The sequence below is a fragment of the Ovis aries genome, chromosome 10 (assembly GCF_016772045.2).
Source record: "Ovis aries strain OAR_USU_Benz2616 breed Rambouillet chromosome 10, ARS-UI_Ramb_v3.0, whole genome shotgun sequence".
Taxonomy (NCBI): Eukaryota; Metazoa; Chordata; class Mammalia; order Artiodactyla; family Bovidae; genus Ovis; species Ovis aries.
In genome coordinates this window covers 73,505,744-73,530,277 of record NC_056063.1, presented here as the reverse complement: position 1 = coordinate 73,530,277, position 24,534 = coordinate 73,505,744, and the positions used below count along the sequence as shown (strand labels likewise).

The 24,534-nt window shown below is 43.3% G+C and overlaps 1 protein-coding gene across 1 annotated transcript; it reads left to right on the top strand.

Annotated features, from left to right (window-relative positions):
- The first annotated feature begins 2,902 nt into the window (after positions 1–2,902).
- On the top strand, positions 2,903–12,215 carry OXGR1 (oxoglutarate receptor 1). The gene is made up of 2 exons (XM_015098034.4): positions 2,903–2,940; positions 9,289–12,215. The coding sequence occupies exon 2, from the start codon at positions 9,363–9,365 to the stop codon at positions 10,374–10,376; it is 1,014 nt and encodes a 337-aa protein (XP_014953520.3). The 5' UTR covers positions 2,903–2,940; positions 9,289–9,362; the 3' UTR covers positions 10,377–12,215.
- Positions 12,216–24,534: the final 12,319 nt, after the last annotated feature.

The window sequence follows — 24,534 nt, the reverse complement described above, 5'->3', positions numbered from 1 at the left end:
AAATTGGCCAACTCTGGGAGAGGCAGTCTCTCCCTGGTTGACAAAGTCCCAGGTGTCAAAGCATCAGAATACAGAATAGAACAGAGATGGGTAATACAAATGATTGGGAATGATGGGGAATGATAACCAGGGGAGAGTGAAACTGTAGGGTCAATGTTATCACCAATTAATTGTTCTTTTCTCACTTCACTCTGAATAGGAGACTAGCTGTGTGTGCGTGTTTAGTCACTAAGTCATGTCTGACTCTTGTGACCCCAAGGACTGTAGCTTGCCAGACTCTTCTGTCTGTGGAATTCCGCAGGCAAGAATACTGGAGTGGGTTGCCACTTCTTACTCTAGGGGATCTTCCCAACCCAGGGATTGAACCCACATCTCCTGCATTCTTTATCATCTGAGCCACCATGGAAGCCGGGAGACTAGTTGTAACCTGTATTACTATATTAGTCCTCCTTCCTCTTGCCTTTGGAGGATGCTACTTGACTCTGCCTTCTCTGTAGAGTCTCTTATGGCTTTTTGGAGCAGGGTGCTTTAAGATGTCAGTGCTTCCTAATCAGAGAAACTCTGAGTTACTCCGTTATTGTGGAGCTAAACTCCATGCCCTGTTTCAGAGGAGCAATTTCAGTGCAGTGCAGGTGGTACCTATACTGTCCAAATAGCTGCGAATCTAAATGCTGGAATCCTGTTCTACTGGGTGCTCATTTTAAAGAAGAAAACACATTTCTGAATGTGAGCAAGAGACCAATTTTAAAGTGAAGTTGACTTTTACCCATATATGAGTCTTTGACTTTGGGTTAGCAAAAGACTACTTCAAGATCCCAAATTTTAAGTTTAAAACATAGTCTAAATTAGTAACGTCGTCTGTCCAAGGCAAGTTGCTTTCAAAATATGTAAATTGTAGTATTGTCTTTAGTCAGAGATGTTTAAGGTCTATTGGTTAGTATTTTATTTTCTATTTTCCTTGCAATGACTACTTTGTTCTTGAGGATTTCAAGTTGTAGTAAGAAGAAATATTTGTAGATAACATTAAAAGATAAAAAGACAATCACTTGTAAAATCATCTTCTTGATGGAACCAATGTTGAGTGTTGGGTTACCGCACATGATCTTTTTCTTTTGGCCATGCAGCGTGTGGGATCTTATAGACTTCCCAGGTGACTCAGCGGTAAGGAATCTGCCTGCCAGTGCAGGACACACGGGTTCGATCCCTGGTTCGGGAGGATCCCTTGGAGAAGGCAATAGCAACCCACTAAAGTATTCTTGCCTGGAAAATCCCACAGACAGAGGAGCCTGGCAGGCTACACCCCAAGGGGTCTCCAAAGAGTTGGACACGAGTTGGCGACCAACAACAACATGTGGGATCTTAGTTCTACCACCAGGGATTAAACCTGCTCCCCAGCATTGAAAACTTGGAGTCTTAATCACGGGAGGTTAAGGAAGTCCTAGCACATTGATATCTGAGAGAACAGTGGCTCCCAGCAAATGGCCCAGCTACCCCCAGCACAGTGCAGTCAGAACAGAGAACTGAGGCCTTGGCTTAACTCAGGCCTCCCTGGCCTTGTTCTCAGGCTTGTCACTTGGCCCTCTCTAATTCTTGGTTATCTCCTTTGTAAACAGAGACCATAAAAATGGGGGTTTTTAAACAGAATTTAAAAAATTGTGGTAAAATACATATGACATAAAATTTACTATCTTAACCGCTTTCAAGTGTATGGTTGAGGGACATCAAATATATTCACATTGTGGTGCTGCCATTAGCCCGGCCCACCTCCAGAACTGTTTTCATCTTTCAAAACTGAACTCTGTACCCATTAAACAAACACATCCCATCCCTTCTACTTCCAGCCCCTGGCAACCACCATTGTATTGACATTTTCTGTCTCTATGGATTGGACTATTCTAAACATCTCATGTAAGCAGAATCATACTACATTTATCGAGACTGGCGTATTTCACTGAATGTAATGTCCGCAGGGTTGATCCATGTTGTAGCATGTGTCAGAATTTCCTTCCTCTCTAAGCCTGAATAAGAGTCCCTTGTATGCACATACTACTTTTTGCTTATCCATCTATGCTCCTGTGGACATTTGAGCTGCTTCCACATTTTGGCTACTGTAAATAATGCTGCTATGAACGTGTGTGTACCCATATCTTTGAAACTCTATTTTTGATTCTTTGGGGAATATATCCAGAATGGAGCTGCTGGATCACGTGGTCATTTTATTTTTAATTTTTTTTTGAGAAACCATCATGCTGTTTTCCACAGCAACTGCAGCTGTGTATATTCCTAGGACTGGATACTTGTAAATGCTCTTTCCACACCTGAATTTCTAGGACCCAAAACCTGTCTTTAAATAATCCCGTTAAGCCATTTCCTCTTTACCAGGACATTCTGGTCACCAAGGGAAAATGCCCAAGCATCTTTTGCTTGGGAAAGCTTCTAGTAATCTTTTTCTTACAATGGATCTGGGGCGAGATCTTTTTCTTACAATGGATCTGGGGCGAGAACCCTCCTGCCAGGCTACGTTTCTGTTCACTTCAGTTCAGTCGCTCAGTCCTGTCCGACTCTTTGTGACCCTATGGACTGCAGCACTCCAGGCTTCCCTGTCCATCACGAACTCCATACCGGGATGTCTACTCCGGGAGCCTACAGTACAAACAGTATGAAAAGGCTGTGTTTGCTCCCTTGTAAATACTCTCTCTGGGCAGTTTCGCGTAAAATAGGCGTGGAGGAGGTCCAGAGATCCCCGGGAGCAGAAGCTGATGTCCCCTCGTTGCCCATGAAAGTGGATGACCGAGGGTGCTGTCCGCGGCGGGCTGGGCGGGACCTGGGCGCGCACTTGCGGCGCGGGCTCCCGCGGTGGGAGGGGCGGGGGCGGCGCGCGTGCCTCTGCTGGGGCCGTCCCGCCACTGGGGCGCACGGCGGCCGCGCCTGGGGTACCAGGTGAGCTGGACTCGGGGCGGGAGGGAGCCGGGTGTGGGGGGAACCGGCGCTCATCCGGGAATGGGGACCTGGGATGCGGGATGCACTCACCCAGAGGGAACAGAGCCTCCGGGCCAATCTCTGCTGCAGGACCCAGGAAAAGTGGGAGTCCCGGGCCCCCAACTTAACCGTAGGTGTAGACCCTGCGTTGTGGTATGGAGGAGGACGCACCTGGGGACAGTTAAAGCTAGAATGGCCGGAGATTTGTCTCAGGGAGACCTGCAGAAGTTCCTGACTGTTGGTTTCCTCTCTTACCCTTTTCGAGACCAAGCGTGGGGACTCTGGGGGCATTGAGTTCCTCTCTGACATCGATTGCTTCTCGGCTCCGGATGCCTTCTTAGCTCACACTGTGTGTTTCTGGGCTTTATGGTGTTAACAAAGTCCAAAGATGCTGTCTGGCCAACCCCACCACAAACAAGGGGAAAAACACATTTCCCCCTGAAATGCTTTTATTATATCTTGTTTTCTTTCCTTGCTATAGATTAAGCGAACGAATACAATCTCTAAACCTCCAGATTGTATGCAAAACTTGTGTGTGTCTTTATGGGCATTTCCATGAATTTTCTTTAATTGGAAAATATCGATGATTAAATAGCTATAATCGCATCTTTGGCATCAGCATGGTAGGTCCTGAGGATCCTCAGGGTACTGGACTTGCAGATTCTTGTCTGAAATTTTGGGTTTGTGGGAAGAGTTGGGGAGAGGGGGTTCCTTCAGGGTCCAGGGTGGACAACATTCACCCTCATCACAAAAGAGAGCTAAGAGTTGGTCTGTTTTCCACTAGTTCAAAGTTCAACTAGTTAATAAATATGTAGATGAGGAAACTGGGGCTTCCCAGGTGGCGCTAGTGGTAAGAACCCACCTGCTAATGCAGGAGACACGGGAGACTCAGGTTCGATCCCTGGGTTGGGAAGAGCCCCCAGAGGAGGAAATAGCAACCCACTCCAGTATTCCTGCCTGGAGAATCCCATGGACAGAGGAGCCCATCCATGTGGTCGCAAAGAGTTGGATATTCCTGTGGTCATGTATGGATGTGAGAGTTGGACTGTGAAGAAGGCTGAGCGCTGAAGAATTGATGCTTTTGAACTGTGGTGTTGGAGAAGACTCTTGAGAGTCCCTTGGACTGCAAGGATATCCAATCAATCCATTCTCAAGGAGATCAGCCCTGGGATTTCTTTGGAAGGAATGATGCTAAAGCTGAAACTCCAGTACTTTGGCCACCTCATGCAAAGAGTTGACTCATTGGAAAAGGCTCTGATGCTGGGAGGGACTGGGGGCAGGAGGAGAAGGGGACAACAGAGGATGAGATGGCTGGATGGCATCACTGACTCAATGGACGTGAATCTGAGTGAACTCCTGGAGTTGGTGATGGACAGGGAGGCCTGGCGTGCTGCAATTCATGGGGTTGCAAAGAGTCAGACACGACTGAGTGACTGAACTGAACTGAACTGAAGTGGCTTAGCATAAACACACACACACACAGATAGCGAAACCAGGATGAACCTTTGTGAATGAAAGGTGTATCCAAAGTTTCTCTTGGTAACCACATGCAACCTCAGCTGCAGGGTTTTGGAGGACTCCAAGGGTGGGTGAGAGGGCCAGGGTTCCAAGTCTGTGTCTCCCTGGTCAGCTGGCAACTTGGGGAAAGGAGGAGAGAATGGATGGTAGCTTAGCCTTAGAAACCCAGGGTGTGCTGGGGCGAGCTGCAGAGGAGTGTGTGGGGGTGGGGGAGGGTTGGATGGGAGTTTACTGCAAAATTCTCAGCTACCCGAGCGAAATCACACCGCATCATTCATCCCGCTGGATTTGTTCCCTCCAAGTGGGCAAGAGTCCTCCGTGAATGTAAAGCAGTATATTTGGCCCTGTGAGTAGACACCATGTCTGGTTCCTGCCTCCTTTATCCACAAAAACTTGCAGTCCCAGTCTGTGAGGTTCATGGGCAGGCTGGTCTTAGGCTGGAGGTCCTGAGCTATGTGTTTTCAAAACACTGACATCCTGCAGCTAGCCTTAAACCCTTGCAATCTCTTCCCACTTTTAGAAAAAGAAAAGTAGAGGCTAAAATGACAGGGTTTTTCCATTATAAAAAAAATTCCCAAATCTTTGGTGCTGGCTTTTATTTGTATGCCCTGTAGTTTAGTTGAAACATATCTATCTGGTTTTGTTGAAGCTTGATAGATTATTATCTGTAGTTTATAGAGAGTCTGATAGCCTTAGGTGGTCTGTAACCTCCCTACGATTGAGATCCACTGTTGTGGCCAAGGGTAGGGAATAGACTGCATTATTCCACAATGTCCTTTGACATGGACATGGCTCCTTTGTGGCAGTCTGGTGCTCTGGTAGCAGCTGTGAATCGCACAGGACTCTAGGACTGATGAGGAAAGAAACTGCCTCATTCTACTTGGTTCATGGTCCCGACTAGTTTTCGCCTCCCATTCTTAACTTCACACGTGTTTGGTAAACTCAAACCGTTCTCTCAGTGAGGTTTAAGGGATGGAGGTGACATTTCTCAGTCAGTCACTCTAAATAAATCCCACATTGCACTGTTGTTTTTCAAAACAATGAGGTGGTTGTTTCTACCTACAGCCTGCCTTTTCCTGATATGATTATGGTTTAAATGGCCCCATTAACATGGCAGGGGTTTATCTGCAATGACAAATTAATTTTGCTCCTTACTTTAAAGCCATTAAAAGAACCAAACTTTTTTTTTTTCAGTAACAGTTGCTGCTACACTAGCTTTTCAGTACAATGATTCTTTTATTCACAAATGTGTTTATTGAGGCCCTCTGTGTGTCAGCCCCTGGGGTAGGAGGTGACTTCTTGTTTCTGCTTTCAAGGAGTCGACAGATAGGCGATGAGGTCTTGAATCTGGACTTGCTAAGAACAGATTTCAGGAAGTGCTGCTTCGGGGACTCCCTGACTGTTTTCTTTGGGATTTAAATGACTGCCTTCTATCTGTGCATGAGCGCATTATGGCTTTTGGCCAAGGGACAGGCTGTGGTCTTCTGGCCTCGCAGCATCCTTGCTGGTCAGCAGTGCCTGACTCCTATCACCCCGAGTGCTGTGTCCGTGATAGTTCTGCCAGTAGCATTGTCCCCGAGGGTAAACTAACTGGACCAGGAGAAACGCATTCACTTTGGATCAGAAATACAAGGTCCCAGGGAGCATTCAGGCTTCTCTGGTGGCTTAGATGGTAAAGAATCTGCCTGCAATGCAGGAGACACAGGTTCAATCCCTGGGTCAGGAAGATCCTTTGGAGAAGAGAATGGCTACCCACTCCAGTCTTCCTGCCTGGAAAATCCCATGGATAGAAGAGCTTGACAGGCTACAGTCCATGGAGTTGTCAGAGCTGGACACGACTGAGTGACACTTTCATTTTCAGGGAGTGCTGGCCTCTTGTGTGAGGATTCTGACAACTGCCCTCCTCAACTCTGGCAGGTTTCCTATCCTTGAGCTATTCTTGCCCCAATTCATTCAAAATAAAAGTGATAGATGTTTACATGTATTCTGAGGTTTCTCTTAAAATCCCTTGAACTCTGTTAGACCTCAGTGCCTTTGCACATGCTGTTTTCTTTGCCTAGAATGCTTCCTCTCCTCTTGCCTGTTTCTTAAAAAGCTGAAATGTTCCCTCCTAAATGCTGTTCCTTTAGTGACCTGTCATGTACCCAGGTAGTTAATCCCTTTCTTTTTTGTAATATAGTGAAAGTGAAAGTGTTGCTCACTCGGTCGCATCCAACTCTTTGCAACCCCATAGACTGTAGCTCGCCAGGCTCCTCTGTCCACAGAATTCTCCAGGCAAGAATACTGGGGTGGGTTGCCATTTCCTTTTCCAGGGGATCTTCCCAAACCAGAGATCGAACCCAGGACTCCTGCACTGCAAGCAGATTCTTTGCCATCTGAGTCACCAGGGAAGCCCTTGTTATATCATTACTATTGTACAGCCTTGTTCTAGTCATCTATCAAAGGACTTAACAATTAACATGTGAAAGTCACTCAGTCATGTCCGACTCTTTGTGACCCCATGGACTATACAGTCCATGGAATTCTCCAGGCCAGAATACTGGAATGGGTTGCCTTTCGCTTCTCCAGGGGATCTTCCCAACCCAGGGGTTGAACTCAGGCCTTCTGCAATGCAGGTGGATTCTTTACCAGCTAAGCCACAAGGGAAATCCAAGAATACTGGAGTGGGTAGCCTATCCCTTCTCCAGCAGATCTTCCCTACCCAGGAATCAAACCGGGGTCTCCTGCATTGCAGGCAGATTCTTTACCAACTGAGCTATCAGGGAAGCCCCTAGCAATTAATAGCTACCATTTATTGAGCACTTATTGTGTGTCCAGTGGTGTCCAAGTGTTTTTCTTATCTTTTTGGGTGGTGCTGGTGGTGGTATATTGACAGTTCTATGAGGCAGAGTTGTACTTTGTTAAAATAATTTCTCTGTCCATCTCCCCAAGTAGGCTGTGATAGTGGCTTGTACATCTGTGCATGTTATTCATTTGGTATCTCTAGGATCTGGCAGAGTGCCTAATTAATACACAGTGGGCACTGCATAAATATGTAAGTGGATACATTTTACCAACAGCTATTTACAGCTGAATAATAAGCTAATTGTAAGTAATTCTTCTTTTAAATGAACATCATGCTGAAGTACACAGTCAAAATTTTAGCAAACACTGATAAGCAAGAAGAAGAAAGTTAGAGTACAACTCCCCCTCCTTCCCAGTACAGGAGAGTGTAAGCAACTTGCTTAGGGACACACAACTTCTCTTTGACTGAACAGAATCAAGGTCAGGCCCTCTGGTTTATTGCAGTCTAGCTCTTAACCCTGCATGGAACTGCTGTTCCTTCTTCCCCTTCAAACACGGTGCGACCCCCTCCCCCCCCACACAACATAAACAAATTACATTAAATGGGTTGGAAGAGCTGACATTTGAAAATGAAATCCACCAGACACATCAAGTTGGAATGCATGACATCTACATGTAAAAAATGTCCAGTGTTCAGTCTTTCCATGCCTTTGCACTTCCTATCACACCCCTCATTTAAGGCCATCCTGACTGAGAGAGGTGCAGAGGGAGGCAGTTTGGAAAGAGAATGCATTAAGTCAGACAAACAGAGGTTCGAATCCCACCTGTGCCACTAGATGCTATCAGGAATAGGTTGCAGTTTTAGTCTCTTCTGTAAAATAGGGATGAGAAATATTTCTCAGCTTTTGGTCAAGTTTAGAGGTCATACTGTGGTGAAGTGCCTCATGGGTGATTATTTTGTTTTGGTGACTGAATCTTTTTTAATATTTATTTTATATTGGAGCATAGCTGATTAATAATGTTGTGTTAGTTTCAGGTGTACGGCTAAGTGATTCGGTTGTATGTATACATGTATCTATTCTTTATCAAATTCTTTTCCCATTCAGGTTATTACAGAATATTGTTCAGAGTCCTCTGTGTTATACAGTAGGTCCTTGGGGTGGCGGGGATGATCGATTAGGAGTTTGGGACTGACATGTTCGGGGGGGTGCTCAGTCGCTCAATTGTGTCCAGCTCTTCGTGACCCTTTGGACTATAGCCCACCAGGCTTCACTGTCTGTGGAATTTTTCAGGCAAGAATACTTGAGTGGGTTGCCATTTCCTCCTCCAGGGCATCTTCCCAACCCAGGGATCAAACCTGAGTCTCCTGCATTGCAGGTGGATTCTTTACCCACTGAGCCATCAGGAAAGCCCAGAAGTGACATGTGCACACTGCTATATTTAAAATAGATAGCCTTATGCATGATTAATGGTGGATCTTGTTGTGGGTAAGTCTCTAACGATGATGCCTTAGAGCTTGCCCCAGTAGCAGCCTGGCTAAGTTGTTTTTCACAGCTACACGTGGGGTTTTCCACCCAAATCCTTCATTTTAATTCTTATGAAATGAAGTGAAAGTCTCTCAGTCATGTCTGACTCTTTGCAATCCCATGAACAACACAGTCTGTGGAATTCTCCAGGCCAGAATACTGGAGTGGATAGCTGTTTCCTTCTCCAGGGGATCTTCTCAACCCAGGTTTTGAACCCAGGTCTTCTGCAATGCAGGTAGATTCTTGGCCAGCTGAGCCACCAGGGAAGCCCTTTTAATTCTCACAGCATTTAACTTTTATATCGTTGTTAGATGTCTTTAGTAACTTGCCTTAAAGTCATTTTCTTAGAAATTCAATTTCTTCTCTTTGGAGATTAAAGAGAAAGAAGTGGCCAATTGAGGCTGTTCAAGCAATTTTTGTTTAAAAGTGGATCATTGTTTTCATTACCCTACCATTAATGTTTTCTATTTTCCTTTATCAGCGAGTTACTTTCTCTCGGTCTGTATTGCCAAACTGAACTCTCTTTGTCTTCTTGCAAGATGAAATGAGACAGCCATGAATGAGCCACTAGATGATTTTGCAAATGCCTCTGATTTTCCCGATTATGCAGCTGCTCTTGAAAACTGCACCAATGAAAAGATCCCACTCAAGACGCACTACCTCCCTGTTATTTATAGCATCATCTTCCTGGTGGGTTTTCCCGGAAATGTGATAGCCATCTCCACGTACATCTTCAAAATGCGGCCCTGGAGGAGCAGCACGGTCATCATGCTGAACCTGGCCTGTACCGACCTGCTGTATCTCACCAGTCTTCCCTTCCTGATTCACTACTACGCTGGCGGAGAACACTGGGTCTTCGGGGACTTCATGTGCAAGTTCATCCGCTTCGGCTTCCACTTCAACCTGTACAGCAGCATCCTCTTCCTCACCTGCTTCAGCATCTTCCGCTACTTTGTCATCATTCACCCCATGAGCTGCTTCTCCGTCCACAAAAAGCGATGGGCCGTGGTGGCCTGTGCGGTGGTGTGGATCGTGTCGCTGGTGGCTGTCATACCCATGACCTTCCTGATCACAGCTACCACCAGCACCAATAGATCCTCCTGCCTTGACCTCACCAGCTCGGATGACCTCATGACCATCAAATGGTACAATCTAATTTTGACTGCCACCACTTTCTGCCTCCCCTTGGTGATAGTGACGCTCTGCTATACAATGATTATCTACACCCTAACGCAAGGACCTCAGACGCACAGCTGCCTGAAGCAGAAAGCACGCAGGCTCACCATTCTGCTGCTTCTCGTGTTTTATATATGCTTTTTGCCCTTCCATATCTTGAGGGTCATTCGGATCGAATCTCGCCTGCTTTCCATTAGCTGCTCCACTGAGCATCAGATCCATGAAGCATACATCGTTTCGAGACCGCTAGCTGCCCTGAACACCTTTGGCAACCTATTACTGTACGTGGTAGTCAGCAGCAACTTCCAGCAGGCCGTCTGCTCCATGGTAAGGTGCAGAGCAGGCGGGGACCTGGAGCAGGGAAAGAAAGTCAGTCAGTCAAACAACCCTTGAAACACCCCATGTGCTCAGCCAAATTGAAATGCTGATACTTTAATAATAACTTCTAAGGAGTCCAGACTGTCTCCCTCAGTGGAATTCTCAGTCAATATTGTGCACTCAGGCCATTATATCCCAAAGCCAGGGCGGGGCTGCTGTGAATTCTTTGCAATCTGTTTATTGAGATCTCCCCTTGGGTAGATAAAAGAGTGGGATACACACATATAAGTCAAGTATTCAGATGCCGAGTTGGAACCATGGGAACTCAGGGCCCTCTGGGAGGACATCTAGTCTCACCAGCTTTATATATATATATATATATATATATTATATATATATATATATATATAATTACATACACACACATATTTGCACATTATTGTTGATGTTGTTTAGTTGCTAAGTCATATTCGACTCTTCTGCAACCCCACGAACTCCCACCAGGCTCCTCTGTCCATGGGATTTCCCAGGCAAGAATACTGGAGTGGGTTGCCATTTCCTTCTCCAGGGGATCTTCCCAACCCAGGGATCAAACCTGCATCTCCTGCTTTGGCAGGCAAATTTTTTTTTACCACTGAGCCACCAGTATATATATATATATATATAAATTGAAGTTTACCTACTTGCTATAGATTTAAGGCCATGATAAGAGAAAGCCAGTCTTCTCACTTACATTTTTTTTTTTTTATGCTCAGGTCTGTTTGTCATGAGCACCTAAACTACTCAAAGCCTTATTTGTGTATTTCTTAATATTCACTTTTTAAAAACCTCATGTCTTTAAATTTTTTTCAAAATTTGCTCTGAAAGTACTAAACTGTGGTTTTCACTAGGCTTTAGTCAGTTTTGTAGATTAACACAACTCAGTGTGATACTCTTGAGACAATTCAAAGATCTCCATGCAAATAGCTGAAACTAATACTTGCAAGATATTTGGGGAATTATGTTTTTATTGTTGTAGATCATTTAAAAAATTGTTATTGAGGGACTTCTCTGGGGGTTCAGTGGTTAAGACTCCATGCTTCCACTGTAGGGGGCACAAATTTGATCCTTGGTTGGGGAACTAAGATCCTGAGTGCTGCCCAACATGACCAAATTTTTTTTTTAATAATTAAAAAAAATTCTTATTGAATTTATAAATTTTTTAAAGCTGTACTAGTAATTATCAACATTTCTTGGAGAAGGAAGAAGCGCTTTAGGGGTAATAGAAGTACTTTAAAACATAATGTATATTTTTTCTTTTTTTTTTGGTCGTTCAGTCATGTCTGACTCTTTGTGTCCCTTTGGATATAGCCGGCCAACTTTCTCTGTCCGTGAGATTTTTCAGGCAAGAATACTGGAGTATACATTTCCCCCTCCAGGGGATCTTCCCCACCCAGGGATCAAAACCAAATCTCTCGTGTCTCCTGCATTGCAGGCTGAGCCATCGGGGAAGCCCCATGTATATATTGAGTATTAGAAGGGGACAACAGAGGATGAGATGGCTGGATGGCATCACCGACTCAATGGACACGAGTCTGGGTAAACTCCAGGAGTTGGTGATGGACAGGGAGGCCTGGTGTGCTACAGTTCATGGGGTCGCAAAGAGTCGGACATGACTGAGTGACTGAACGGAACTGAACTGAACATTGTTTTGATTTCTGTGACAAAATATTCTAGGAAACACTGATTCTCCTTAGATACCTTTTCTTTTGTGTCTCTGTTGAAAATATGTTCTCTGTTGTAGCAGCTGAAGCAATTTCTGAATTGTGTGTACTTAATTAGCACTAAATGTAAATATTTAAGAAAATGCCTAGTCTGGATACTCAAAACCTTGGTAAATGTGTTGATACAGTTAATAAACTAATTTAAAATCACTGAATAGGCTGATAATAGTTTTCTGTGAAAATGCAGCCTTACCACCATTCTAATTACTTGAAACTTATGTTCTCCATGTTTACGGTACAAAAATAAGAACCAGTTATGGAATAAGGCTGGAGCAGATGATTTAAACAAAGCAGAGTGTATCATAGGAACACTTTGTGATTTTCGGGATCTTCTAGAACTTGCCATCTGGCTCAGACCTAATTGAGGATGCTTACTGGGACACTCCAGGCAAGTAGGGGAGAAAGAGGAAGGCCAGCAGCTCTGCAAACTTCCCTGGATGATGGTGCCTTTCCACACAAAACCTTCTGAGCTATCTTCTCCTGGGCTTTTGGGATCTTAGTTCCCTGACCAGGATAAAACTCAGGCCCTCAACAGTAGAAACTTGCAGTCCTATCTTGGGTTGTTGTTGTTTTGTAAATATCACGTGGAGCGATTTACAATAGCCAGGATATGGAAGCAACCTAAATGTGATCTTCCCTGGTGGCTGAGACGGTAAAGCGTCTGCCTACAATGCCTATCATGTGAGAGACCGCGGTTCAGTCCCTGGGTCGGGACGATCTTCTGGAGAAGGAAATGGCACCCCGCTCCAGTACTCTTGCCTGGAAAATCCCATGGACGGAGGAGCCTGATAGGCTACAGTCCACGGGGTCGCCAAGAGTCGGACACGACTGAGAGACTTCACGTCACTCACTTTAAATGTACATCAGTAGAAGAATGGATGGAGAAATGTGGTGCATATATGCCACGGAATATCACTCAGCCATAAAAAGGAACGAAACTGGGTCATTTGTAGAGACGTGAATGGACCTAGAGACTGTCATACAGAATGAAGTAAGTCAGAAGGAGAAAAACAAATACTGTATATTAACACATGGAATCTGAAAAAAAAAATTGGTATAGACGATCTTATTTGCAAAGCAGATGGAGACACAGACATGGAGAACAAAGGCAGAGGGCGGGGGAGAGGGAGGTGGGATGAATCAGATTGGGATCGACATATATGCACTACTGATGCTGTGTATGGAATAGGCAGGGGCTTCCCTGGTGGCTCAGATGGTAAAGTGTCTCCCTGCAATGCGGAAGACCAGGGTTCAATCCCTGGGTCGAGAACATCCCCTGGAGAAGGAAATGGCACCCCACTCCAGCACTCTTGCCTGGAAAATTCCATGGGCGGAGGAGCCTGGTAGGCTCCAGTCCATGGGGCTGCAAAGAGTCGGACACTTTGCCGAGTCGTGCCCGACTCTTTGCGACCCCACTTTCACTTTTCATGAAATGGCTAAGTAAGGAGAACATGCTGTACAGCACCGGGAACTCTACTCCATGCTCAACGGTGGCCTAAATGGGACGGAATCCAAACAAGAGGGACTATATGTATACTCACAGTTGGCTCACTTTGCTGTGCAGTAGAAACTAACATAGCACTGTAAAGCGACTATACTCCAATAAGATTTTTTCATAAAGCCCTTTCACTCGAGGCCCGACTTTCCCGTCTGAGTAGCCACACTGTGTGATTTTCATTGTTGCTGCTGTTGTTTAGTTGCTGTCGTGTCTGCTTCTTTTGATACCCCATGGAGTGTAGCCCGCCAGGCTCCTCTGTCCATGGGATTCTCCAGGCAAGCACACTGGAGTGGGCTGCCATTTCCTTCTGCAGGGGATCTTCCCGACCTAGGAATCAAACCCATATCTCCTGTATTGGCAGGCAGCTTCTTTACCACTGTGCCATTCCGGAAGCTTGAGTTGCGTTCAAATGTCCCCTGGGAACCTGGAAGCTCAGTATCTGTCCTCCCCACAACCCCCACCCAGGGATAAGCAGCTCCTCTCCTGGGCCATCACCAAAGCGTGACCAGATAGATCAGCCTTTCTACCGTCATTGTTATTCTAGCTCTGGTCTCAAGCCCCTTGCCTTTCTATTTCTTATTCCAAAGGTTTCACCCACCAGAGAAAATTCACCCCAGTCGCCTTCCTTCATCTCAATCTCAACTTGTTACCGTAGCTTCTTTTATCCTTTTCCTTCTTCCCACGGATGTACAGAACAAATCATCTCTCTTTCTGATGCCGAATCCTCCCACTGTGTCTTTGGTCCTTATTCTGCTCTCTTAGGGACTTGAGCCAACTCTCAATCCCACTTTCTCAGATTTTTAACATCTTTATTACCCCGACTAGTTGACCTTAGCTGAGGAACATGCATCCTTTTCCTTTATCCTCAGAATTCTTTCGCTTGATTCAGCAGTTCTGTCATTGTCTTATCTGACCGGTTCCCTGCAGTCGTGGGTCAGGTACAGATGACTCTCTGCCCTCCAGGGTTTTGCTGATAGAATGTAATCACAATGATCCTAGCTAAATTAGATTCAAAGAGTCACTTCTCTTTTCCCGAGTAAAGCGTTGTGCACAAATTGTGCTGGAGGATGCAGTTTGGAACTGAAGCCAAAAAAGAGATTGATGATACTTCTGAGACTGGAATGGGACCGGAATGCCCTTTGCCCAGTTCCCCCAGTTGTAGGCAGAGAAAGGGTAAGAACAAAAGAGCAGAGCTCTGGCTGTCTGCCAGGAAGGGAGCTGGCTGGTCTTCCCACAGCTTAGGGACCGGAATCTGCATCCAGACACACCTGCTCTGAACTCAGGAGACAGTAACCCCTCCACTTCATCTTTAACATGTATGAGTGTGTGTTCAGTCCTGTCCAACTCTTTGTGAGTTGGACTGTAGCGCACCAGGCTTCTTGTCCATGGAATTTTCCAGGCAAGAACACTGGAGTGGGTTGCTATTTCCTTCTCCAGGGGATTTTCCCAACCCAGGGATCAAACCCATGTCTCTTGCATCTCCGGCCTTGGCAGGCAGGTTCTTTACCAATAGCACCACCAGGTAAGGCTTCAAATAATCACAAAAATTAGAGAAATTAGCAAGTGACCTCACATAGCCATGCCTTAATTTCACCAAGAATCAGCAATCTACCATCCTTATTTCATGTATCCTTTCCCATAGATTTTTTTTTTTTCTAGAACATCCAACAGCTAATCCTAGAAAGCATAGTAGGATTCTCTGGTGGCTCAGACAGTAAAGTGTCTGCCTGCAATGTGGGAGACCCAGGTTCGATCCCCGGGTCAGGAAGATCTCCTGGAGAAGGAAATGGCAACCCACTCCAGTTCTCTTGCCTGGAAAACTCATGGATGGAGGAGCCTGGTGGGCTACAGTCCATGGGGTCGCAAAGAGTCAGACACGACTGAGTGACTTCACTTTCACCAATAAATTCTTCCACATCGATCTTGTTCAAAACATGTGATACCAAAACAGAATAAAAAATGATCCCTTCACATTATCTAATATCTGATCCATATTTTCTCTCCCCTAGTTGCCTCAAATGTGTCCTTTCATAGTTTTTTCTTTTTTGTCCCAAATCAGGTTCCGAACCAGGCGTATGTGTTACACTGGGTTGAGATATCTGCTAAATTTCTTTTAGTCTATTAGAGTGACCTCTCCCTTTATTTATGAACGAGTCCTGTCATTTGTTCTCAGAAATTTTCCACATTGTGAATTTGATTGTTTGAACTCCTTTTTGTTATTTATCAGCAGTCCTCGACGCCTTGTATTTAAGTTGGAAGGCAGAGCTAGAGGTAGGCTTAGGCACAGGTTCGTTCTTCCCTCCCTCCCACCCTGCTTCCTTCCTTCACTTCCTCCCTCCTTCTCTCTTTCCCTCTTCTACTTTTTAAAAACAACATCTATTTATTTATTTGCATCGGATCTCAGTTACAGCATTCAGGATCTTTCATTGTGGTGCATGGAATCTCCAGTTGAGGTGCAGGCTTAGATGCCCCCACAGTATGTGGGATCGTAGTTCCCCAGCTAGGGATTAAGCCCACATCCCTTGCACTGCAAGGCAGATTCTTAACCGCTGAACCAGGGAAGTCCTTCTTTCCTTTCTTTTTCAGACACTCTAATCCACCAGAGGAGGTGTGTGATGTCTGACTATCTTGTAATGTGGTGATTGAGCAGGGTTTCAGGATGTACCAGCATGATCCGTCGATCATAAAACTAGTTTCCTGGTCATTGCTTATTGTTGTCATAATCCACTGGGCCTTTCACCATGGTTACTTTAAAATTCAAACATTCTCCTGTTTTTGTTGGTCACGGCTTTCCTGTAAAGATCTTTGATGCCTTAACTGCCTTTACCCCTTCCACTCTGAACACATCTCTCACTGATCAGGTTTAGCGATTCCTGCACCTGTGGAAAGACATGAGGAAGGAATAAAAAGAGATATGGAAGCTTCCTCTCCAGCATTTCCTCCAAGAGAGTGTAAGTGTTGATAGAATTTCTCTTTCATATGAGAAAATTGTTTTTGATGATCATGAATTTTAAGCTTTAATGGAGTACAATTGCTTTATAATATTGTGTTGGTTTCTACTGTACAGCCAAGTGAGCCAGCTATATGTATACATATGTCCCCTCTTTTTGGAACTTCCTTCCCATTTAGGTCACCGCAGAGCACTGCCTAGGATTCCCTGGGCCATCAATAGCGTATATGTGTCAGTCCCAACCTCCTAATTCATCCCAGCCTTTCTGCCCCTCCTTGGAATCCAAACATTTGTTCTCTAGGTCTGTGTTTCTATTTCTGTTTTGCAAATAAGACCATCTACACAGTTTTTCTAGATTCCGGCTGTAAGTATTAAAACACGGTATTGTTTTCCTCTTTCTGACTCACTTCCCTCTGTATGACACTCCGTCCACATCTCTACTAGTGACTCAACTTCATTCCTTTTCGTGGCTGAGTAACATTCCATTGTGTATACATACCACATCTTCTTCATCCATTTCTCCATTGATGGACATCTAGCTGCTTCCATGTCCTTGCTATTGTAAATGTTGCTTCAGAGAATATTGGGGTGCATGTGTCTCTTTGAATTATGGCTTTCTATGAGATGGATTTTTGTTAACTCTTTGAGGTTTACTATCACAGCCATGCCTATGATCCATAGGGTAGGAACTGCGCCCTTGGGGAAGGAGGTCATCAGTAAGAGCTTTCTTACTGCTGCCAGGTTTTTCCTCCAAACCCACCTTATTGCCTTTGGGTATCCTTTTGGGCCAGTGGAGGCCAATTTGTTTTCCCCTTAGAGGTTCTGATAAGGAGCAGAATAAGACATCATTCATAACTACAAGGCCATATAACACTTAGGGTCAAACATTATTTCCTGTTATAATTTTATTCTTAAATTCTACCCAGCACCATTCAATACAGTCTATCTGATGTTATACAATTAGCTCAAATGATAGAAGAGCAATAACGTAAAAATGACTGAAGGGTGAGAGCCACTTCTGTTACTGAGTTCCCAGGAAGAAATTAGATCCTAGTACACACTGGTGCTTTTTTTTTTTTTTCAGTTCTATTTCCTTTGTTTTGCTTCTGTCTGAATATTTTCTATTGATCGTGCCTTGTATTCTATGCGACTTGCTATTAAGCATATCTATTGAATTTCTAATACCAGATACTATATCTTTTTCCTTTATAGGATGTACATTTGTTTCTTTTAATGAACTCTACCATGTCAGTGAATTTCTTTGTCCTTTAATCTATTTTGTCCTCCTTTCCCTATGTTTTCTAGAACTGAATAATCACAGTTATTTTAAAGTTCTTATCTTTCCATATCTGGATTACCTTTGGGTCTGCTTCCATTGACGGCTATCTTCCTCATTTTTATTAACCACATGGTTCTGTCTCCTTGCATGTCTATTTATTTTTGATTGAATGAATGAAATTGCCTGTGAAAGAATCAGAGAGGCTTTCCTGAGAGGTTTTCATTTCAGTTATTTTACTTTTCAATTGTAAAATTTCTGTTGATCTCCATTGCTCTCTGAAAGTTACACTGGTGTCATTCACTGAATAAATATATTTTTTCTTTAACTCTTTAAGTATGTTTAAATAGCTGCTTTAACATCATTGTCTATTAAATCCAGCATCTGGCTTGTATCCCTTTCCCCTGGATGCTGAAACAGTTATGATAAATTTAATGGCTTCAAACAACACAAACCTACTCTCTTTTAGTGGGAGCAAACCCCGGGAGATGGGGAAGGACAGGGAAACCTGGTGTGCTGCAGTCCATGAGGTCACAAGGAGTTGCACTTGACTGAGCAACTGAACAACAACTCTCTTTGGAGGCCAGAAATCTGAACCAAGTTTCACTGGGCTGATGTCAGGGAGTTGGCAGTCCTGCCTTACTTCTGGGAGCTCTAGAAGGGAAGTCATTCTTTTGCACGTTCCAGCTCATATACACCACCTGCATTCCTGGGCTCATGGCCCCTCCTTCCTCGTCAAAACCAACAGTGTGTCATCTTCAAATCTCTCTGACTTGGACTTCTATGTGAATATCTCCCATCTCTGAGTCTGACTCTCCTGACTTCATTTTACTGTAACTCTTGCAATTCTGCAGATAATTCAGGGTAATTTCTTCATTTCAAAATCTGTCGTTAAATCCCATCTGCAAAGTCTATTTTTCTATGTAAAGTAACATGTTTGGGACTTTCCTGGTGGTCCAGTGGTTAAGAGTCCATGCTCCCAATGCAGGGGGCCAGGGTTTGATCCCTGGTCAGGGAACTAAGATCCCACACCCTTCCACCTGTGTTTTGGGCTTTCCTGATGGCTCAGAGGCTACAGAATCCACCTGCAATGCAGGTGACCCAGGTTTGATCCCTGGGTCAGGAAGATCCCCTGGAGAAGGAAATGGCAATGCACTCCAGTATTCTTGCTTTGGAGAATCCCATGAACAGAGGAGCCGGGCAGGCTACCATCCATGGGTCACAAAGTCAGACACAATTAAGCAGGTAGGTAAATGTTTACAGGTTCTGGGGATTAGGATGAGGACATTTTGGGAAGGTTAACACGCAGCCTATCACAGTGGTTTCTTAAAGGACAAGCCATTAAAGCAACGACAATAACAACATAAAGTGACCTAGAGGTCAGTTTCTAATTGCTTTCTTTGGCTGTGGAACACATTCTTCTATTTTGTGCGTCTTGATGTTTTACTGAATACTGGGTATTGTAGAGACACTAGATTCTATTATTGTCCTTTGAAGACAGTTGACTTTTCTTCCAGGATCAGCATGTAGGATCTTCCCAGACCAGGGATCAAACCCATGTCTCCTGCACTGGCAGGCAGATTCTTTACCACTGAGCCACCAGCCACTCTGTCCAGTTTTTTTCATTGGAAGGACTAATGCTGAAGCTGAAACTCCAATACTCTGGCCACCTGATGCGAAGAACCAACCCATTGGAAAAGACCCTGACGCTAGGAAAGATTGATGGCGGGAAGAGACGAGGACGACAGAGGATGAGATGGTTGGATGGCATCACCGACTCTATGGACCTGAGTTTGAATAAGCTCCGGGAGTTGGTGATGGACAGGGAGGTCTGGCATGCTGCAGTCCATGGGGTTGCAAAGAGTCGGACACGACTGAGCGGCTGAACTGAACTGAGGAGAGGCTCTCTTTGTTCCACTGTAGTCTATGGCAGGTGTGGGAGCAGGACCTATGCGGAACACTTCCTGTTTTTTTTTCACATCAAGAGACAGCTAAGCTTTTGAGGTTGAACCAGAAAGATTCTTGACTTGAGGACAATTTTTTGAAACCTATCATTAACACCCTCAGAAACATGCTTGAAACAGACAGGAGTTCTAAAGGAATGATCAAAGAACAAAGAACAACTCTGGGATACTAAGCTGGAGGAGATTAGTGAGGTTGTTCCAAACGCCCTCCACTCCCTGCCTATGACTTGATATGCCCTTTGTACCTCTGCAGCCCGGTGTATTTCTGGTATCTTATTTCTATTTACCCTAACTGTTTGATATCTAGAATAAAGTCTTAGGGGCTGGTAGTACGATACCAGAGGTGTTTCCTGATCTCAGTGCGGGTGAAGCTTCCTCTGACTTTTGTTCTTTTGTGTACATTTGAGGTTTTAGAACAGCGGGACTTTTTAAAGCGCACCTAAACCACCGAGTTTCTTGCAGTTGCTCTGTTTCCTTATTTTTATTTTGTCTCTATGATACCATATTATATGATACAGGAGTATATGGTATGTGATAATGTGATAGCATTTAATTTGTTCTCCATGATTTGAAAATGTGTCCCCTAGCCTGATCATATTGTTTTTCTTTTTGGAAATGCTCATTAACAGTACATTCATGCCTCTAAATGATGCTTTTTGGATTAATCACAATTCCTTCCAGAAACATTTGAAAACTAAATAAAGATGCATAAAAATTCTATATTCTGTTTATATCTTTGCTTATTGAATACAGGGTTTTAAAGAACAGAGGAATGCCTACATGTTTAGAATTACTATATTATTTAAAATTTCTGTTCAGGTTAACTAACACCAGCATCTTCTAAACTTATCTGTATGCCGGTCAGGAAGCAACAGTTAGAACTGGACATGGAACAACAGACTGGTTCCAAAGAGGAAAAGGAGTACGTCAAGGCTGTATATTTTCACCCTGCTTATTTAACTTATATGCAGAGTACATCATGAGAAACGCTGGACTGGAAGAAGCACAAGCTGGAATCAAGATTGCCGGGAGAAATATCAATAACCTCAGATATGCAGGTGACACCACCCTTATGGCAGAAAATGAAGAGGAACTAAAAAGCCTCTTGATGAAAGTGAAAGAGGAGAGCGAAAAAATTGGCTTAAAGCTCAACATTCAGAAAACGAAGATCATGGCATCTGGTCCCATCACTTCATGGCAAATAGATGGGGAAACAGTGTCAGACTTTATTTTTGGGGGCTCCAGAATCACTGCAGATGTTGACTGCAGCCATGAAATTAAAAGACGCTTACTCCTTGGAAGAAAAGTTATGACCAACCTAGATAGTATATTCAAAAGCAGAGACATTACTTTGCTGACTAAGGTCCATCTAGTCAAGGCTATGGTTTTTCCTGTGGTCATGTATGGATATGAGAGTTGGACTGTGAAGAAGGCTGAATGCCGAAGAATTGATGCTTTTGAACTGTGGTGTTGGAGAAGACTCTTGAGAGTCCCTTGGACTGCAAGGAGATCCAACCAGTCCATTCTGAAGGAGATCAACCCTGGGATTTCTATGGAAGGAATGATGCTAAAGCTGAAGCTCCAGTACTTTGGCCACCTCATGCGAAGAGTTGACTCACTGGAAAAGACTCTGATGCTGGGAGAGATTGGGGGCAGGAGGAGAAGGGGACGACCGAGGATGAGATGGCTGGATGGCATCACGGACTCAGTGGATGTGAGTCTGAGTGAACTCCGGGAGATGGTGATGGACAGGGAGGCCTGGCGTGCTGCGATTCATGGGGTCGCAAAGAGTCAGACATGACTGAGCGACTGAACTGAACTGAACTGTATGCAAAGTACTCTGTTATACCCTGGAGACATAAACCCTAGTAATAAACAATTTTGCTTTCAAAGACTCTATAGTCTTGCAAACTATATTATTCATGTGTGCCTTTTAGGTTGAGTCTCTATATTGTCCTGTAGTCAAATCTCAATAAAATGTTATCATGTTCTTGTCACCATTTCAGTTTATTATTATTCTAGTTACATCTAAAAAACTCAATCCAAAGGGCCATTTCATGAACACATATAATTATCTCAATTCCTCTCACCAATAACCCTGAAGTCAGTTCTAGGTGGTAAATCCATAGAAATTTCCAAGGGTGCTAATTGTGCATGCCCCATTTATCTGTTTAAATCCATCTAGAAGATGAACACCAATGCAGTATTGGTATTAAATGCTTATTATTATCCCATTATCAGAGGCCACATTATAAATATCTGTATCTCACATCACAAAAGTCAAGAAAAAAATCTACAAGTGTACCACAAATGATCTTCTTTGTATAAATAAACTATTTACACCTTCTTCAGCTTTTGTGAAAATTTCTCTAAACCCTCAGCCCAAGATAGCCAGTTCTACAAATTCTTTTTCTTATTTATGAAGCACTTTGGGCACTTTATCTTACAGGTCTTGGATTATCACTCTTCCATATCCATGTGTTTCTTTTCTCCCCAGTGAGATTTTTAGCTCCTCCAGCACATGGTCGTGTGATGTTTCCAGCTCTTGGCAATATGCTAGAAGGTGTGATATATAGAACAATTAAAGACACGAGCCTCTTATAGAATGAGAAATACCTGCTTTTTTAATCCCAATTCTTACTCTCCCAATTTCTGGGTATTGGGGATTCATGCTTAAATTGAACCTTTGGATTGCCTTCTGTTTTTGGTAACAGGCTAGATTAAATTTACTCTACAACCTTCCAATTGGAACCAGTGAAAATGGCTAAATAAAATATTTTCATAAACACCTATAAAAATGCTCACTGAGCTGCTAAGAAACTAAAGAATCCACAAAGGGAAAAAATAAATATGAAGATGGGAAGCTAGAAGTCAGCAGACAGCAGAAGCAGCAGTTTTCCAAACAGGAGCTGCAAAATCACGGTGGTTTTGAGCCCAAGATACCTGTGTTGGGAAGAATAAGGTGATCATACCTCCTGATTTATCCAGGACAATACTAGTTAATGTCTGTTGCTCTGGTGTAGTTATTAATTGCACCCACTTTTATTCTTAAAAGCATATGGAATGATACATGCTCATCTTAAGTATAAGAGATAGAACATAATGTATGGAACTCAAAAAGTTAGGAGTTTTAACAGATCTTTGCAAAACTCGGCCCATCAGTGTTAGAGGGAATATTAAATAAGACTACAAAGCAGAAGGGAACAGCATGTAAAATAGCCTGCATTTACTTTGACACTGGATGGAAGGAAAATGAATTTGCCCCTGAGAAATCATTGTCAGCATCAAACTCTCATGTAAATTTGTTGTTACCTGCATGTTAAAATTGAAGTTCAAGTGGAGAATTGAATTTAAAGTGACTTCCAGATGGATAGGACTACCAGGGAACTGGCAGAAAACATATGCAAGACCTCTCTGAGGGAACAGGGCTTTAACCTCGGTCTCCGAGAATTCCTATTAGTAAAATTTTCAAGGAAAATGAGAAACATATCTAAAAACAAATCAGAAGAAGTGTCATCATAAAGGCCCAATGGGTGAAATACATCAAAATTAGAGAATAGAAGAAAGAAATTGTCAGAGTTCATACGTGAGAAATATCAGACACTGATTGCAAAATGAAGGTTTAATTTAAAAATTGAGATTTTTTAAAATTTATTTTTTAATTGAAGAATAATTGCTTTACGGTATTGTGTTGGTTTCTGCCGAACATCTACGTGAATCAGAAATAGGTATACATATTGCTCCCTCTTCAACCTCCCACCCACCTCCCTCTCCCTCCTACCCCTCTAGGTTGTTACAGAGCCCTGGTTTAAGTTCCCTGAGTCGTATAGCAAATTGCCAGAATTGAGTCTTGGGACTTTCCTGGTGGTCCAGTGGTTAGGACTCTGGGCTTCCCACACATGGGGCATGGGTTCAATCCCTAGTTGGGGGACTAAGACCTAGCATGCCACATGGCTCAGCCAAAATAAAAAAAACAAATAAAATAAAAGACACCCCCAAACTGAGCAGCTTAAGAAAACCATTTATTTATTTAAAAACTGAGTCTTGAGAAGAAGAGTGATGAAAGTGAGACTATAATATTAGTAAGCAAAAACCCCTCAAACTTCTAGAACTAACAGACATAATAAATTAAAAATAAAAATTTTGATAGGTAAAACAGGAGACCTAACTTTGAAAAAGAAAACTGAAAAATTGAAAATGAAATAAGGAATAATTCTCTGGAATGCAACCCAAAGAAACAAGAAAATGAAAGATTTGAAAGAGTTCCACCTTGAGGAGAAAGTGATAAGGCCCAGTATGCATCTGAGCAGATTTTTAGAAGGAGATATAAAAGAGACTGGGGGAAAAAACAGTTTAGTAATTAGGTCACAAGTATTTACTGTATTAATTAACAAGCAAGCAAATGGATTATAGAAAGGTTTTGTATAGAACAGTGATGAAAATCTGTCCTAAACTAAGGATATGATAAATTCAGTTCTGTTTACTGGGAGTTATAAGAGATAGAGAGATAATCAATTAATTCAAGTGAAGTCAAGAAAAAAAGAGACACATCTAAAATGCAAAAAAAAACTTACTAACTAAACAATAAATATAAATAAACACAAGAAATGTACTTATAGTATTGAAAACATTAGAAATTTTCTCAAAACAATATAATCTTACTACTCATTAAATAATCAGTGCCAGTGTTTCTGGGCAGATGGTAGCTGTTGTTCACATATTCAGGGACCCAAATGCCTTTCAATTCATGACTTCTCTACTCCCTAGAGCCTTGGAATCTTC

Coding starts and splice junctions, on each gene's coding strand:
- OXGR1 (XM_015098034.4), top strand. CDS start 9,363: ATGAATGAGCCACTAGATGATTTTGCAAATGCCTCTGATTTTCCCGAT.